The sequence below is a fragment of the Embiotoca jacksoni genome, unplaced genomic scaffold (assembly GCF_022577435.1).
Source record: "Embiotoca jacksoni isolate LCO1_2020_lvr unplaced genomic scaffold, fEmbJac1.0.p SCAF_26, whole genome shotgun sequence".
Lineage (NCBI taxonomy): Eukaryota > Metazoa > Chordata > Actinopteri > Embiotocidae > Embiotoca > Embiotoca jacksoni.
In genome coordinates, this window is record NW_027185377.1 from 2,562,033 (window position 1) to 2,579,446 (window position 17,414).

At 42.9% G+C, this 17,414-nt stretch overlaps 2 protein-coding genes across 2 annotated transcripts in view; one reads left to right on the forward strand and one right to left on the reverse strand.

Moving 5' to 3' along the window:
* LOC138204692 (TANK-binding kinase 1-binding protein 1-like) overlaps positions 1-2,764 on the reverse strand; it is a 48,803-nt gene extending 46,039 nt beyond the window's left edge. Inside the window, exon 1 of the mRNA XM_069160114.1 lies at positions 2,322-2,764. The gene's annotated coding sequence lies outside the window, so the exon portion shown is untranslated. The remainder of the gene's footprint in view (positions 1-2,321) is intronic.
* Positions 2,765-9,389: 6,625 nt separating this feature from the next.
* On the forward strand, positions 9,390-16,606 carry pdk2a (pyruvate dehydrogenase kinase 2a). The gene is made up of 11 exons (XM_069160117.1): positions 9,390-9,579; positions 10,266-10,407; positions 10,925-10,996; positions 11,281-11,465; positions 12,174-12,263; positions 12,406-12,483; positions 12,907-12,983; positions 13,090-13,188; positions 14,549-14,659; positions 14,943-15,056; positions 15,209-16,606. The coding sequence occupies exons 1-11, from the start codon at positions 9,462-9,464 to the stop codon at positions 15,350-15,352; spliced, it is 1,230 nt and encodes a 409-aa protein (XP_069016218.1). The 5' UTR covers positions 9,390-9,461; the 3' UTR covers positions 15,353-16,606.
* Positions 16,607-17,414: the final 808 nt, after the last annotated feature.

Consider the following 17,414-nt stretch of genomic DNA (forward strand, 5'->3'; position numbering starts at 1 on the left):
TTTCCCCTCGTGAGAACTAAACCACCGACACGCTCTAACCTCACTTCACCGAGCGTCACAAACATAAACAAAATAACACGGCATCAACGGCGCTCATCAGCACGTAAACAAAGTACATTATACAACCGCTGCGAGCACCGAGGAGCTCGCTGTTTGCAATTTAAAAGAAAAAAAAATAACGTTATTAATGAGGGCAGAAAAACAAAACAGCAAAACAAGCCGGGACCCCGGAGAAACGGTAAAGCAGTGCAGTGGCCGTGTGATTGGTGATTAGCAGGTGAAGTTATGATTCAGCTCCTAAAATTAGCTCCTTCAGAAGGGACCCCCGCCCCCCCGCCCCCCCGGGAGCAGGGTAGGCTGAATACTTTAAATTAAGTGGTGTTAATCAACTGAAGACCAGTCACTCTGCAGACGGACGGGAAGCTTAAAATGAAGAGTTCTTAACGTGACCTATCGACCCCGCTGCAGAGACGGAGACGGACAGACTTTGCCGTGGAGTTAATTATCAGGGCTGTCTGAGCATGTGGCATAATGACTTGGATCAGAGATCTTAGTGGCAACAGAGTGAGTAAGCATTCAGGATTTTCTTGGTACAGACAGTCTTCCTCTCTCATGGTTAAATGTTAGCTTCCTCCTCATACCCACACACACATTTCCCTCAGCTGCTGTGAGAGGAGGAACCCGGCTGCATTTCAGCACCACGTCGCTGTCCACTCTGGATCGTTTCCTTTAAAGCCTCCTTTCATACAAAAAACGCTGTATGTTCGGTATGGAGGACGGACGAGAGACTCGTCACTACGATGCAGTCTGTACTAGTACACCAGCACATGTGCAGGAAAAGAGTGTGCAACGTGCTCGGTGTTCTGCTCCTCTTGAGTTTGTAATTTCCAAGCAAGAAATATTTCAGTTTCCCTCAGACTGTTACCACACTATAAAATGGATGGTTATCGTTTCATCTACCAAATATTTGGGTTAGTTATGGGCCTACTAATCCCACTATTGGATTCAGCAGGCTGTTGTCAACCACACATGTGAAAAGCAACAAGTGTACCGGACCTTGGTCGTCATGGCAACGGAAGTAAACACACGGTTAACAGGACGTGGTCGCAGTTTTGTTTAGGTTTGGAGGAAAAAAACAACAAAACAACAAAATGAAACCCCGTCCGTCCACCACTTTGCTTCAGATTGAAATCTTGATAAATGTTCAGGCGTTCATGTTCCCCAGAGGATGAAATTCTGAACAGATATTCATGCTCCACCCGGGACAGATTTTTCAGTTCACAAACCATTTTACAATCACATGATTTTCACAGAGGATGAATTTCAGCTGTGAGATTTTTCTAAACAACGCCCGACTGTTTTTTTGTTTTTTTGTGAGACTTCTACCATTTTAATAACATTAACAAGCTTTACAGTAAACTTACATCCCCATCCAAGCTTTACTATCAGAAGAGAAAAAGGGCAAAACGGTGTCTTCCATTTTTTCCCCCTCTCTCCTCTTTCATTACTTCGCCCGCTGCACACTGTTTGTATTTCCAAGCCAAAAATGCTTCAGAGAATGTTCCTCCAAATCAGTACGCACTCCCGCTTCAGTAAGATTATTTTCACCAACAAGAGAAAAGGACTCCAGCTTTGCAAGAAATGTGGACACATTTTAAATTTTAGCCTAAAATTCCTGAATATCCGTGCAGGGTTTTAAGAGGACTGTTTCAGCTGCTGTGAAAAGTCTATATTTGCATTATCAGGCGTGCTGCTACTATCACAGGCTATCATCACAATTCATCTGATATTCCGAGAGTATAATAAACCATGCAAGTCCAGCTGTTGTGTCACTATAGAAAGCTGCACTGAGATGTTTTTTGATTGATTGATTGATTTTTCTGTTGGCTGTAGCTCGCTGGTATTCAGTGATAAACGCAGGCTCGAGGAGAACTACCCGACAGATGTGGTCTACTTTTGCTGACCGCTTCCCATCAGCGCGCAGCCGAAGTTGAAGGTTGCCTGCGGCCGGAGCATCATCGCTCCGTGTGATGCTGATGTTGGCAAAGCCAGGGGGGCAGCGCGCGCGCGTCTCCTTTAAGGAGATGTATATGTCTGCGCGCGGCGGCGAATAAAATTGCGCGTGCAATAAATAAACACAGAAGATTGGTGATTCTATACATCTCCGTGTTTGGCCCGTTTCAAAACGAGGCTGCGCTCTTTAGCTGCGATGACTACAACATGGCTGGTAGACGTCCAGTTTGTTCCGTGTTTCTTCTCCAGCTCACATTGTGTCCGTCACATGAAAAGACGTTGCTCGTACAAAAGAGGAAATAACTCACGCGCTCCCGTTGATCGACGGGTAGATGCCATCGCTCCGGAGGGGTGGGAGGTGGTGGTGGGGGGGACAGTGAAAGCTCCCCCCTAAATAAAGAAATAAAGAAATAAAGAAAAGAAAAAAAGGCGCTCTGTTTCCCGGTGTGTCCGGTAAAAAAGAAAACGTCTGCTCCAGCCTTCCTCCTCCTTCCTTGTGCTCCCGTGGCAGTGATAACACGCCTCCTGCAGCTGCTACTGTGCAGGACTGAGCATCACAGCGCGCGCCGTGGAGCTCCACTCGTGTGGGATGATGATGTCGCGGGAATAGGAGCGTTAGTCTCTCCTGTTAACGAGAACATCCATGTCTGCTCGCCTGAGTCACCCTGCATGTCACAGGGAGAGTCAAAAGAAAAATGTGTTCTTGTAATATTTAAGATATTCGCCCAAATAATATCCTGAACCCAAGTGAAGCCTCAGAGTTCAGAGGGAAGGAGACAAAAGCAGCACACAACCGGACTGAAGTGTATTTATAGCAGCACGCCTTTTTTTTTTTTTGCAAAGAATTCAACAGCTTACATTTAAAGCCACATGGCACCACGGATGTCTATATCCTCTTTATATACATGAAAACTCTTCTTCACGCCTTCTGTTTTCAGGACTGTGAAGAAAACATGTCTGTGTGTTGTAGCTTCAGTTGGCTCAGCCGCCAACTACAGAAAGTGTCAAGGACTGGAAACACACTTTAAAAGTCCAGGCCTGCATTATGATTCCCTCTGTTTTACAGCAGCCTTGACCCTTATAAAAATAATGTGGGTCGGTGTCCCACTTCTGTGAGGCTCTCAACCTGAGCCAAGGATGGGAAACCGCCTCATTGCAATGTCTTATTTGAGTTTCAACATTAAATATTTCATAGATGCTTTGGAAGAAAAAAAAAACAGAATGCAATTGATGTACATGTTTCACTTGCAAAACTGCTCCAAGTTTTACTTTTTTTTTTTAATGAATTGTTTGGTCCTTAAAATGCTAAAATAATGAAAAATGTCAATCATATTTTTTAAGTTCTATCGTAAAACTTATTTTATATTTAATTTGCAGTCACATAAAGCAACGGAAACGCAGCAAATTCTCACATTTGAGAGGCTGAAATTGGAACATTTCTTTTCTGAAAGATGACTTAATTAATGATCAAAACAGTTAATATTCCATAGATTGACTAATTTATTAATCTGCAAGTCATACAACAGTCTACTTATATATTTCTATTATATTAATTTTGCTTTTTAGGACAGCACTGCTGCACTGTAGGAAATGCAGCCTTCACTGATTCTCTCCCAGTTTTCTGTGTTGTCAAAGTTCCCCCGTGGATCAGCTGTGACTGACGGACTCATGATGCGACACCGCAGGCCCGCCCGCCTCGGGGATCCAAAAACTGTCCCCTCCATCTTTTGTTCATTCAGCCTGAGATGGTTCTTATGACACCATTTTCACAACTCTCTCCCCTCTTACACTGATAGGATGCTATTCTTGTGCATTTAGACCAATATAGCCGCCTCATCTGAGAATATGATGACACAATTATGAGGGTTCATGCTCCTGCAGTGTGTGTGTGTGTGTGTGTGTGTGTGTGTGTGTGTGTGTGTGTGTGTGTGTGTGTGTGTGTGTGTGTGTGTAAACACAGACGACAGACTGCAGATGTAGAGAGGATATGATTCTAGCCACTATGGATCTGGTGACGTATTTATGGTTTATATTGGTATGATCATGTCTGCTGTGAAACAGGTTCATATTAAAGTTTGAACACCAGTTGCTTGAAGAATCTGTGCAGTGGGCGGGGCCTCTCGTTCTTCTTCGTGTCATTGGAATCCACAAAATGTTGGAGACGTTCCTTTGAGATTCGGCTCACTGATTGTTTTGCAAGCTTTCTGCACATTCGTCAGCTGCTCATTCATGCTGGGAATCTCCCGTTCTGCCACATCTCCAAGGTGTTCTGTTGGACTCAGATCTGCTGACTTTAGAGTCCACCGACGTCCTCGCTGTCACGTTCATCAGACCGGTTTGTGATGAACTTTGCTTTGTGACACGGTGCATTATTCTGCTGGAAGCAGCTGGTAGAAGAGCCGTCAAGGGACAAACATGGTCAGTGAGAACACGCAGAGAAACCGTGGCATTCAAACCTTGATTGATTGATTGGTATGAAGGGGTATGAAGTGTGCCGTCACACCAGCGGTAGCCATGGACTGTTGGACTGGGCTCCGTGGAGCTCAATTCTGAGTCGATCATTTGCAGCTGCAGCAGAAATGTCGATTCATCAGAACAGGTTCTGTTTTCTTTTTGTCTTCATCTGTTCTGTTTTGGGGAGCGTGACCCATCGACAGCCTCCCATTTCTCTTCTTGACTTAATTATACACGTCTAAGCAGCATTTCACTGCTGTAGCTGATTGACGTGGTTCTGGTTTCTGTTTTAGGTCGTTTCATCCAGTGATTCCTGGTCCAGTAGTCGGGCCTCTCCAAAGGGTCACAAGATCAATCTGAGGTCTTAATAGGATGGGTTTTTTTACTTTTTTATTTGTGCATCTTTTAGCCTTAAAGTGTCGTTTATATGAAACTATCTGAGAAGATCAGAGAGGAAATCTTTCTTCTCACAGATGTCACCGTGACAAAATGAAAACAAGCTAATGTTGTGTATTACATAAGCTCTATTGTTTTAATGGATAAATCTTAATTGGAATAGTAGCTCCCAACTATAGTTGTCAAATGAATGTGCCTGAGGAATAATATCTCTTTTTGACATGTCTTAAAAATTATAGAAGTGGGAAGTTGTATAATTGGAAATTCTGGACTTAAACACAGTACTTAAGTAAATATACTTCATTACTTTCAACCCTTTAAGAAGGATACAGGTGAAAAATGATTTGATGAAATTGGATCCAAAAACAAAAAGAGTTAAAAGCCCCTTTTTACTCTCAGTTGTTCTCTTTTATTTGTCTCCTCAGTGATAGGGGGCAGTGTTGCCTAAATCCCTGTCCTGAACTGTGCTGGTCTGCTGACCTCATCTTTGTCCACCTGTGTTTCTTCTGCATCTCAGTTTTCTATGTTGAAATTTGAAGGAATAAGACATTTTAAAAGCTGTGATTAAATCACAGTTTAATTCAAGAGAATGATTTGTAATTGAAAAGAACTCAATTCTGGATAAATCTGTCTTAAAACAATTTATATCCAGCCGAGGAAGAGGAAGAGTTTTGTGGTTATTGTCTTGTTTTGGCTTTTCCACTCGGACACAATATTTGTATGTAGAAGCAGCATTTTTAAATCAGTGCAGACGTCCTGACTGAATGACTCACAGAAGCTCAACATAATTCATCTTGTTCAGGAGGTCAGGCAATGAAGACTTTCATGAACAAATCATTTGAACATTTGTTTAAACTTTGCAGACGTAACACTAAAAAAGCTGATTTGCTCCCAAGTTTTCTGCCTTTCATTGACACTTCCCCCTGCCCTCTTCATTGTTCACTGACAGACGCTCCTTTCAAAATGATTATAATGACCACGTAAAAACCTCCATTCAACCGCTTGATTAGCAGGACGGCTTCTCTCATCTGTATTCACGTGGCGCTGCCATTATCGTGTGTTTCGTGAATGGGGACTAAACACTGCGTGAATGTTGTCATGATTGCACCGGGGCAGACAAAATGTTGAAATTCAATGGATTTATGAATCATTAAATGATTTACTTCCTTTGAAAACAGATTCTAAGCATGAACGTATTATAACCGATGTATTTTAGAGGGGAGTCTTTGGTTGGAGGGAGACAATCGTTGGCAATAAAATGTGGTTTCTAACTGAAGTGACCCCCGGGGTCAAACGGGCCATTAACAGCTCCCCCTGGCCTCCGGCGAGAGGAAATTTCCACTGGAGTTGTTGTCGTTGTCCAGTTGCTCAGCCGTCAACCGACATGGCACCGACAGAATGCCCAAACATGCCTGCCTGCTCCGCTGTTTGTTGACGATGGGGAATAGGAGCTGACTGCTGGCAGGAACGCAGGCCTGACGGAGAGCGGAAAAGTACCGGGATGAGCCAGCAACGGCTCCCCCTCAGCCCCCCACCCCTCACCCCAGACCACTTAGGCACTTTCCACTACTGTATGTGTCCCCGGTTATAAACAAGGTTGGGCTGCAGGTACCAGCAGGCTAAAAATGAAATGTATGGACTGGAAGTGGTGGTTTTGTTTTTGTCATAGCTTGTTATTGGCAGTTGATGAAAATCTTGGGACTCTCATTATGTACTGACCCGATTTTTATTTTTTCCTTCCCAATACCAGTTCTGATAAGTCGTCTGCTGATCTCAAGTGTTGATCCGATAACAGGACTCTGTTCGTCCCACGTTTTCTAACTGCTGAAACTCATTACTGTGTGAATTGTGGAGAAAAAATACTGAATCAGTGAGCAGCTCATCCTTAATTGATTAATTTTATACACTAATTATTTATTAAGATACAGTTAAGGAAATGTATTTAATATTGATCAGTCCCCTCTGATTGATGCCTGATGTCCATAATAAGGTCAGAATCGGCGCTGATACCAATCTGACATATTTATGGCTCAGGTGCATTAATGTGCGAGTAATATTTAATATATGATCACGCATCACATTTTGTGAGCTCATCAAATTCAGTGTCAAGTGTTTTCTTCTGAAATGCACTAAAGTAGCATAAACTGGAAATACTATCATCTTAAGTAGCTTGAAATTGTACCTGAGCACTTGGTCAGAGTAATACCTGAACTAATACCTTTTAATGTGACAGAAGAAAGAATAAACTGGAAGGAAAAGAGGGACATCAAAACCTGAATATCAACATCAGAGTGTCTAAGGACAAATATATTTCAGTTCTGACTGGACTGTATGAGACCTCAGGAAATCGCAGTGCATGCAAAACACCACAACATGCACCTTAAGTACTCGAGTAGTTCAGAGAAATGAAGGCACGAAAATGAAAAGGTTACTGCTTCGAAGCTTAAGAAGGTCACTTGAAATAAAAATGATTGAAGCATCGAGAGAAAGAAGCAGAAATCAAGTCTCCTTCTGGTGCTGAGAATAAGGATGATTTGAAAAACTGCTGGTTGACTTGCAGCTTTTACAAATCCTACTTTTTGCATTGAATAAATGGCAGTGAAAAGGAAGACCTTCTAAGCACATGTAAAAAAACAACCTAATAAAAGCCACTTTTCTTTTTTTTTTTTTTTTTGCCTTTGCTGCCCTCAATTTCCCACCCTCAAACCCAGATTAATCTCCATGGGTAATCAGTCTACTGCTGATCAAGGCCTTTTCTTTACCAGGAGCTCCTTCTGGTACAGTTTTGGCTTCCCGTACTCTTTCTAAGGACACATCACACTGAAGGATAACATCTTTTGCAGCAAACGACAGATTTAAATGTGTTGCGTGACAAGTGAAAAGTACTTTTATGGACTCAGGTGTATTTAAATCCAGACAATGCTGCCAGCAAAACATAAAACCACCTAGTTTGGATATTAAAAAGATAAAATGCTGGTATTGTTTTGTGTTTATTAAGCGGGCAGCTTCTATTACAAATGCAGTGTTCAGTAAAGCCTGAAATACTTTTGAGATGAAACGAGATGAAATCCTGTTAGAGCATGAACGTAGCCGATATAGTGCAGCAACAACAACAACTAAACGGCTAAACAAGCAACGCCTGAAAACAGTATGACTAATACTTGTTTTGATAATGTCGGTTTATTTTTCTGCAGTGAAGCAATGAAACCTGAAATGAGCCGTGATATTTTACAGGTGCAGATTTCTGACATCGTCCTGCAATATTATTACTTTCAGGTTTTTTTATTTTTTTTTATTTTATTGCATCCTATACACAGATACAAAAAGGGGTTAAACCAATGTTTTGGGTGAGAGGGCAGGACAGACAGATAGGCTTTTATAAGGACAATCCCAACTGTACTGACACACCCGCTGTTTATGGAACGGGAGATTTGACCGGGACACTGTGTTCCCTGACGAAGGCATTTCTATTCAAAACTATTGGTGGCGGGGTTCCAGGGAATCATTCACAGAGGGTGAACGTCTGTCCACCAGGAGAGAGGAGGAAGTAAACAAGGAGCTGATTGTGTTCTCATCAGTTCATAATGAACTTCAAACTGCTGCATAAAAGTCAACATGAATATTGTGAGTCTGACTTTCAGGAGGAGCCCAGATACTTTTCTTGAGCAGCATCATTTCCTGTACTTGACTTGTGTAGTTTAATAAGTTAATAATGAAATAATACAACTTAACGAAGAGTGGTTTATGTCCCCCATTTTAGTCAGACATACTGGTAAAATCCCTTTTAGTCATGTAGCGTTCACCCATTCACAGGAACAACAAACAGAGGTTTTCTCACAGATTGATACCAAGAAACAAACTGGTTAAAGCGAGGGTTCCCCCGATCCAGTTCACCGTACAACACTATTATTGTTATTTATTTATTACTTTTGGGATATTCGATGAAAACAACCACTGACCCAATGCTTCTGTCAGTTTTAACTGATTTTTAAAGGTGCCTTAAAACTTAAGATATCACAATTACAGCTCGGATAGAAAAATCCCTGGTTAGAATATGAATGAGCAGTACAGATTTAAGCTCCAACCACAAATGGGAAGGATGTTACTGGATAGATAATTAATAAAATCTTCCATTTGCTTACATACAAACAAAATGTGTCAGGGAGGCATTGAGGTAAACCTGCTGTTTTGATTAGTTTATTTTTCAAATGTTTACTCTTCTAACAGGCCCATCCGCTGTCTTGTGTAGACTTGAATAAAACTATCCCTGTTGTCTCCTGTCTACATTATTATCTGTCCTAATAAAAATAAAAAGGGTCTAGATGAAATCAGTATGTTCAGTTAGGTTGTTGTTTTCGAGATTTCATCGAAGGAGAATCGCAGGAGTCGTTTCCACCCAAACGCCACTAAGCCCTCCCCCAGGACGCTCCCATTGGCCAGTCTGGAACGTAAATACATATACCGCCTTCCTATTGGCTGGATCCCCCTACGCTCGTGGTTGTCTTCCTTTGCTTTCCGTCTGCTGCATATGCAAACAGGTTCGGACAGTCCCACCATCGGACGTTGTAGACGCGAAACCGCGACAGCACAGAGCAATAATGAAGTTCGTTAGGTTCATCATGAAAAATGCTGCTTTGGCCAGCGTGCCCAAACACATCGACCATTTCTCCAAGTTCTCTCCGTCGCCGCTCTCCATGAAGCAGTTTCTGGATTTCGGTGAGTCCAGATGGGAGAGTTGATTATGTAAGGGAGCTGCGAGGATCTGAACGGCCCCAGCTGTGTGAAATCTGATCAGAAATGCACCACAATTCAGGCACAAAATATCCTGTGGCAATGCATGTTTGTAACGTCAGACTGAGCAGCTGCTGGGTGGTTGCTGTGCTGCAGGGTTTGCCCCGTAGTCGTATTCAAAGCGAGTGTTGCATCAGCTCTGGAGCAGGCTGCACCGTTAGGTTGACACTGAATTGCGATGTTTTTCTGCTGATAATTCATCACTGAAGTCTTTCTGGTCTGCAGATTTACTGTCATTTAGTTTGTGCTGATGTTTGTTCCGAAAGAAATGTCATTTGCAGTGAGAAATACAATGCAAATATCAACGCGATGATGATGATGATGATGATGATGATGATTAGGCCTGGAGCTAATGATCATTTTGAGATTTTGATTTGTTTGTTTTATCATTCAACTAAAATTGTGGTCAGTGTGCTAGAAAATAATGAAATTCTCCTTTGCACTGCTTGTAACTCAAATTTTTTGATATTACATTTGTCTAAAACTCACCAACATACAGTATAAGACAGAAAATCAGTAAGATTTCACATTTGACCTTGTAAAATTTATTTATTTTCTCTCATCAATGCATCCATGTAGCCCTGATGGTTGTTTACTTTGTGTTGATTCAGGTTCCATAAATGCCTGTGAGAAGACATCCTTTGTCTTTTTGAGGCAGGAGCTCCCTGTCAGACTCTCAAACATCATGAAGGAAATTAACGTCCTGCCTGACAAACTGCTCACGACCCCGTCTGTGCAGATGGTGCAGAGCTGGTAAGTCAAACTGTATAAACCATGAGGGGAAAAAAAAAAAAAACTCATTCATTGATTTTAATAGGATCCTGGGTGTCTAATGTCTCAGCTGGGGCTTTTTAATTTTGATTCAGCAGAAACATGATCCCAAAAACTAAATCACATTTCCGTGTCTCCGCCTCTGTGTTGTTATGCACGAGCCAGATTCTTCCTTCGTCTCGTCACACAGCTGCTAACTTGTTTATTACCATGTTAGTGGGGTTTGTAACGTCATGCTCAGAATTGCAAAGGCACCCTTTGACCGACTTGTAGTGCCTCCAACTGGATATGGCTGGGTGGTGGTGGGGGTGTGGGGGGGGGGGGGAGCTCTGAACTTTCCCCTAGATACTCCTCGAGCGTCACGTGATCTAGTTTGTTTTCAGGAGGGGCTGTTTTTCGGCAGCATGATCAGAATAACCTCACAAGGAATTTCCCCTCCTTGCAGACTCACTCAGCTGTTTAAGTATGTTTTATTTGTGTTTACGTGTGATTCTGTCAGGTACATCACGAGTTTGATGGAGATCCTCGAATTCCTAGACAAGAATCCTGATGACCACAGAGTGCTTGGAGAGTAAGTTTCTCATTTATAATGTGACATTTGCTCCAAACTGCTTATTTTTAGAGACACAGCGACCCTCTTTACTGTTAAATCCTTTTAGACTGTTAAATCCTTTTAGACTGTATACTTGCACCCGATTTTTGGAAAAGGAAGTTGTACCTAAAGGATGTTTAGCTTCATCACAGTCTCTAGATTTGGTAGTGATGTTGGTTCTTTGGATCCTTGTGTTTTCGCCTCTCTTTGGGTTTTGTCTTGATGTCTTCGTGTCTTTGTGTACCCCCCCCCACCACCACCAGGTTTGTAGACGCCTTAGTGACCATCAGAAACAGACACAACGACGTGGTGCCGACCATGGCCCAGGGTATCATCGAGTACAAGGAGGTCTTTCCCCACGACGTGGTCACCAACCAGAACATACAGTACTTCCTGGACCGCTTCTACATGAGCCGCATTTCTATCCGCATGCTCATCAACCAGCACAGTGAGTGACGTCCGACGCTCAATTCACTGTCGCTGCATTTACACGTATTAAGAGATTTTATGCAGCTCCAAGAAGGTGTCGCTCGTCTTGTTATTCTGGGTTTGCCTGATGTTATTGTTCCTGCATTGTGTCAGGAATTATTATTATTAGTCTAATTGTCACTTTTTTGCTGCTCAGAAGGAGAAATAAGTCTCTTTCCAGAAATAACCATTTAAAACAAACACTTTCATTACCATTTTCCATGCGAGATGTTTTTCCTTAGACACCAGGTGGAATATATACGTAAATTAAATAATGAAAAGAAGACAACTGTTTATATCCTGTGCAACAATTTATCAAGGGACGTAAACATCAAATGTGATCTGAACTCATCCTTCCCTTAGTCAGCACTAATTAAGTTTAGGTTATTGAATGAGTTGTCTGCTAGTCGTAGATTCGGTGGTTCAAGCTTCGTATTTTGTCGCCGTCAAAGTCGCCCAACTTTCTTCCAGTTTATATTCACATTAAGAATTTAGTTTATTTGGACAAGAGTATCCACAAAATGAATATCTTTAAATGACTCATGTGACGAGTGATATTTGCTGTGTCGATCATTTCTCTGTGAGGTGTTGAAAAGATTCAAAGACTTGAACAGAAACTCGAGCATGGAATTGTGCAGACCGTGCTGACTCTTCTGCTCAACTTTAAATTCCTCTCTGCTCTCTGCAGGTCTTATTTTTGATGGCACCACCAACCCAGTCCACCCGAACACCATCGGAAGCATCGACCCTCACTGTTTCATTGGAGATGTAGTCCAGGGTAAATATGCACCGTGTCAAAATAGATCTTGTTGTTGTAGATTTATTTTCTTTGCCTTTAATTGTGCACCATAAATATGATCCCACTCTTCCTGTTTTATAATCATAATTTCTGACTTTATTTTTGATGTCCACTCTGTCAGATGCCTTCCACAGTGCCAAGATGCTGTGTGACCAGTACTACCTCAACTCCCCTGATCTCATACTGCAGGAGAGGAACAGTAAGTTCACACTGAAGTCTCTCTGTTGAAAAAGATTCCTACCTGCCTTTTAAAAAATAAACCTGGAGAGAGTTTAAGTCATTGAAATGTGTTGAGGAGATTTCGATGAAGAACAAACAGATCGCAGCCTCCCGTGTGCACGTACGGTACGTTTGAATGTAAATGAAACGTTCAGCCAGGTGCACCCGAGAGGCCTCTAATTATAGCGCTGAAGTAACGGCTAAGTGAGCCCGGCTGGCTGCATCAGACAATGTTGACACACAGACCTTTTCCCCTCTCCGTTCTCACCGAGCGTAGAAAAATTAAATTAAAAAAAAGCAGAATAATTACCACTAATGGAAATCATCCACGAGTGGCGAGGATAATGAATCGTAAATAAAGTGGACCGAATCAAAACACTCTGTTTGTTTTTCTCTTCAACAGACGAGAAGACGAATCATCCAAACAGCATTGTGTACGTGCCCTCTCACCTCTATCACATGCTGTTTGAGCTCTTCAAGGTACGAGACTCTGGTTTGGAACGGAAACACAGTTTAATGACATCATACTCAAATCAATATGAAGTAATATTACAGTTTTAATACATCGTATTTTCCTTTTTTGTAGAATGCAATGAGAGCTACCATTGAGACTCATGAGGGCAGCAACAACCTCCCACCCATCCAAGTCATGGTCTCCCTTGGAAACGAGGACATGTCAATCAAGGTGAGCTGCAAACTGCAAAGTGCAGCAGCTTGAAATAGACTAAATGCCATGTGCTTATTTTTGGTAAATATGGACGTTTTAGAGAGTGACGAAGGGGGAGGAAGTACTCCAAGATCAACATGAGTTAAACCTCTTTTTGTGACCACTGGTATGTGTGCATTTGCGATTTCCACAGATTTCCACACGGTAGACTTTCTGAAGCATTTCAAGGGTCTCTGTTGACGATTGACCCAAAATCGGATGTTTCTCCGCTCCAGTTTCAGGTGTGTGGTGGAATCACAAATGTTCACGTAGCAGCGGTCACGACAACGTGGGAAACTCGGGTGCTGATGTCCATTAAGCAGCGTAACTTGGAATACTTCCTCATGCAGGTTATAGCCTCCCCCTGCTCCGTGCACATTAAAGTGCTGCGCTCAATTCGTTTTCAAAAGGCTTTAAAATCTGTACAGCGTCTACACCTCAACTCTTAGTTCAGATTTAATATTTAATTGGGGAGAAAAAGGAAGATCAAACAACCTTGTTGGTGTGAGCTTTGCTTTGGACTGTCTGTATTGATGCTCCCAGGAGTTTCATCCTATATTGTTCTAACAAACTACGAGCAGCTTTTGAAATTTCCTGCGGGAGTGAACGGGAATGTTTGTCAGCTGCGTGTGAAACAGCACATTCAACGAGTTCAACGAAGTCTGTAAACATCATCTTTTTCTTACAAATTGCGTAAATTTCAGATTATCTCAGGGTATAATACAAGAATTACACAACCGTGTTGCACACAAGATGTGGTGTGCTCTCCACTTGAAAGCCACCGCTTTTGGGTTGGCGCCCCCCAAATCATTTGTTCCCTGAACCTGTTATGTAACGACCTCGCCCTCGATTAAGCACAGCGGCTCCTGGCGAAGCGAAGCTACTCAGCTCTGATAAGATTAGCTACATGGGCTGTTTGCTTTCATACTCATAGAGCCTATAAATGTAGTACCAGGACTTATCACCAAGTCCTCTTCTTGTTACCTGGATACAAGGGGCAGAAATTAATTTATATAACATTACTATATTTATATTAGCTGTGATTTTGGTGTTAGTTTATTTACATTCCTCAGAGGTTAAAATAGTTTTTATGTTTTTCCTGCACGTGGTATTAGACTCTTCTCTTACATAATGTCTGTATTGTATTTCTGCTACCAGCGGCAGCGTCTGACAAACACAGATCCCGGTCCACCTTTGTGCTGAGGCCAGGTGTTCCTGACAGGCAGGCCCTCAGCTGCTGGCTCGTCCTCTACCTCTGTGTGTCTCAGCGCAGCGCGTCCACCTCGCGTCCTCCTCCGTCTCACTCCTTTCCCCCTTTTATTTCTGCCCTCGCTCGTAGGTGAGTGATAAAGGCGGTGGCGTCCCGTTTCGCAGGATTGAGAACCTTTTCAGCTACATGTACTCGACTGCTCCGGTTCCACAGATAGGAGAGTACACGCGGCCTCCACTGGTGAGTACAGTCACAGGCGGGATCACCTGTATTAACTCCTACATATACGAACAACATGCCGTTATTTCGGCACAGCATCAACAAGCTCTTTTAGCCTTTTATTTAAACTCTCTTTGCTATTTTAAGATCGCAAAAAGCGATTGACTTACAGTACACACGGCAAACTCTACAAAAGACCCGTTTGTTCCGCAGAAGAGCTCAGCTGCTTGCAGTGTGCGACGGTGAACAAAGCCCATCTTAAACCCTTGATCTCCCTCCTTTCTCTCTCTCTCCCTCCACGAAGGCTGGCTTCGGTTACGGTCTGCCCATCTCCCGCCTCTACGCCAAGTACTTCCAGGGGGACCTGCAGCTCTACTCAATGGAGGGCTACGGCACAGACGCCGTCATCTACTTGAAGGTGAGGCGGCGATCATGCAAGACACAAAGAGTTTGAAAAGTCTGCGGGAGAGTAAAATTCCTTTTGTCGAACACAAGCCAAAACCTGCAGACCTGAGCAGCCAGGTAAGACGGGGTCGTGTGTAATTACATCTTGTCATCCCGTCCCTGCAGGCTCTGTCCACGGACTCCATCGAGAGGCTGCCAGTGTACAACAAAACCGCTCTGAAGAACTACAAAGTGAGCCAGGAGGCCGACGACTGGTGTATACCCAGCAAAGAGCCCCTTGATATGAGAAAGTACAAGGTGGCCAAGTGAGCGTGTCCTCCGAGGCCGGGTGCTTCGAGCCTGCAGCGCGCGAAGCATCCAGGAAAATGTCTCCATATTCCCATGCCATCATCTGCCAAGGCAGACCGGCAGCGGACCTTTTTTTCTCCACAGGATCCTCTGTAGACGAGAGCAGACAAAGTGGCTTCTTCAATTTCAGCCTGTTTTTTCGCAGTAGCATGTTCATGTTTTGTTCAGTCCATGTTATCCCTTTTTTGGGGGGGTTTCATGAGAAATAGACAAGTAGGAAGCAGCTACTAACAAAATCCTTGTCACAATCACCTGCTTGGTGATGTAGCTCCAGTGAAACACACACAGCGTCATGTGTGGTCCAGGTAGGGAGGCGGCACCCAGACAGATCTGGGTGTGTAAAAAATAAAAGAAGTTGGCATGTGAGTGGACTGATGAAGAGTAATAAAGGAAGTATTCCAGTTTAAAAAATAACACATCCAGGAAGGTTTTTAGAGCATTTTTCTGAGGGACATGTTGGAGGTCTTCGGTTAACAGGAAGAGCCTGTTGTTCAGCCTTATAATAGCAATTTCACCCAAAGGCTCACTTTGTTGAAATACTTGAATTATTTAAACTAATACTCATGTTGCACCTTGTTAAATCTAACTGTACTGTTATACTATTTGGGTCTGTACATTTGAACAAATGTATGACTGAGTGGTTTTTGTGTTGTTTTTTGTGTGCATGGATATTCATTTACGCTTTGGATTATTGTAATTGCAGTACTGAAACTGACTGTTATCGTAACGTCAGTTCTCCGGACCAGGCCGAATGTAATCCACTCCGTTCTGTGCATTAATCACACAAAACGAATAGAGCGTTACATGACAGAATCGACAGCTCGATGGGGCCCAAGTTTCTTTGTGATGCACCGCAGCCAGCCAAGAGAGCATTTTTGCCAGCCTTGCTCTGAGGTTTAATGCTCTTAGACAAGTTCAGTGGAGCCAAGTGTTATTATACCCCAGCGGGTGTCATGTTCGAGTTTCTCTACCAGTTTGAGATCCAACAAGGCCAGTCTCAGTTCATTTTTATTACAGTGTGCCAAACGAGGAATATAGAAATGCCCCGGGGTCCACCCGTGCTGAAATGAACAGTTTTCTTTTGTATCATAGTGATGTGAATCATATAGTATGTAAAAGGTTATTTTTTTATAGTTGCGCCTTTTGTGACTGAAATGATTGTAAATATTGTAAATGCAATATAAATAATAAAACAGAAACACAACAAGTACAGAATGTGCCTCTTGTGTTGTTTTATGCTTGAAAACAGCAGTTAATTAGCTGAAGAGAGGTGATGACGTCCGCGTGGGTCAACTGTTGGCAGCTGTGTGGGACGATACGGGAAAGAAACAGCGCAGGCGGTTAGCAGCTCGCTGTCAGCGCATCTACTCCAAAGAAAGTGATGTTACTGAGTTCAGTAACTCTGCCCTGCAGCTATTCGAGCACCAGATCCTCAGGCACTACAAAAATTAAAATATATATATATATATAAATATATATGTATATCTATATATATCTGACACGGCCAAGCAAAGATTTATGTATGCAGAAGTTTCCACCCTGCTGGTGTTCTTCTGGCTGTAGGTACAAAGGGTTATATACCGCTATTACGCCAGTAAATGATGAGGTGTGTCACGCTGTTTTTAAATACATAACAACTTGTGGCCCGTAGCCCAGTAAGACGCAGGTCATCCGGGGGAAACAGACGAGCTCCTCTGGCTGGCTGAGAGACTCGCGCTGCTGAAGGGTGAAAGCCTGAAGGAAGTTCTAAAAATAACATAGCCTCTGTTGGACTTTTGTGCAACATGTTTTCAACATGTGAAAGGAGAGAGGCGGCGTGCGTTTAACGTCTTAGTAATGGTGGGGAAATTTTACTGTTCTCGGTGTCCTACACTCGATTCCAGAGGGAAATACTGAACCTTTCACAGTTTTCTTTTCTTTTGCCTCCGTGTCTCCAACAGTCCCGGCCGTGGGCTTTTTTTTGTTGTTGTTTAGATTATCTGTCCGTCCGTCCGTCCAAGGCTTGTGAACACGATATCTCAGG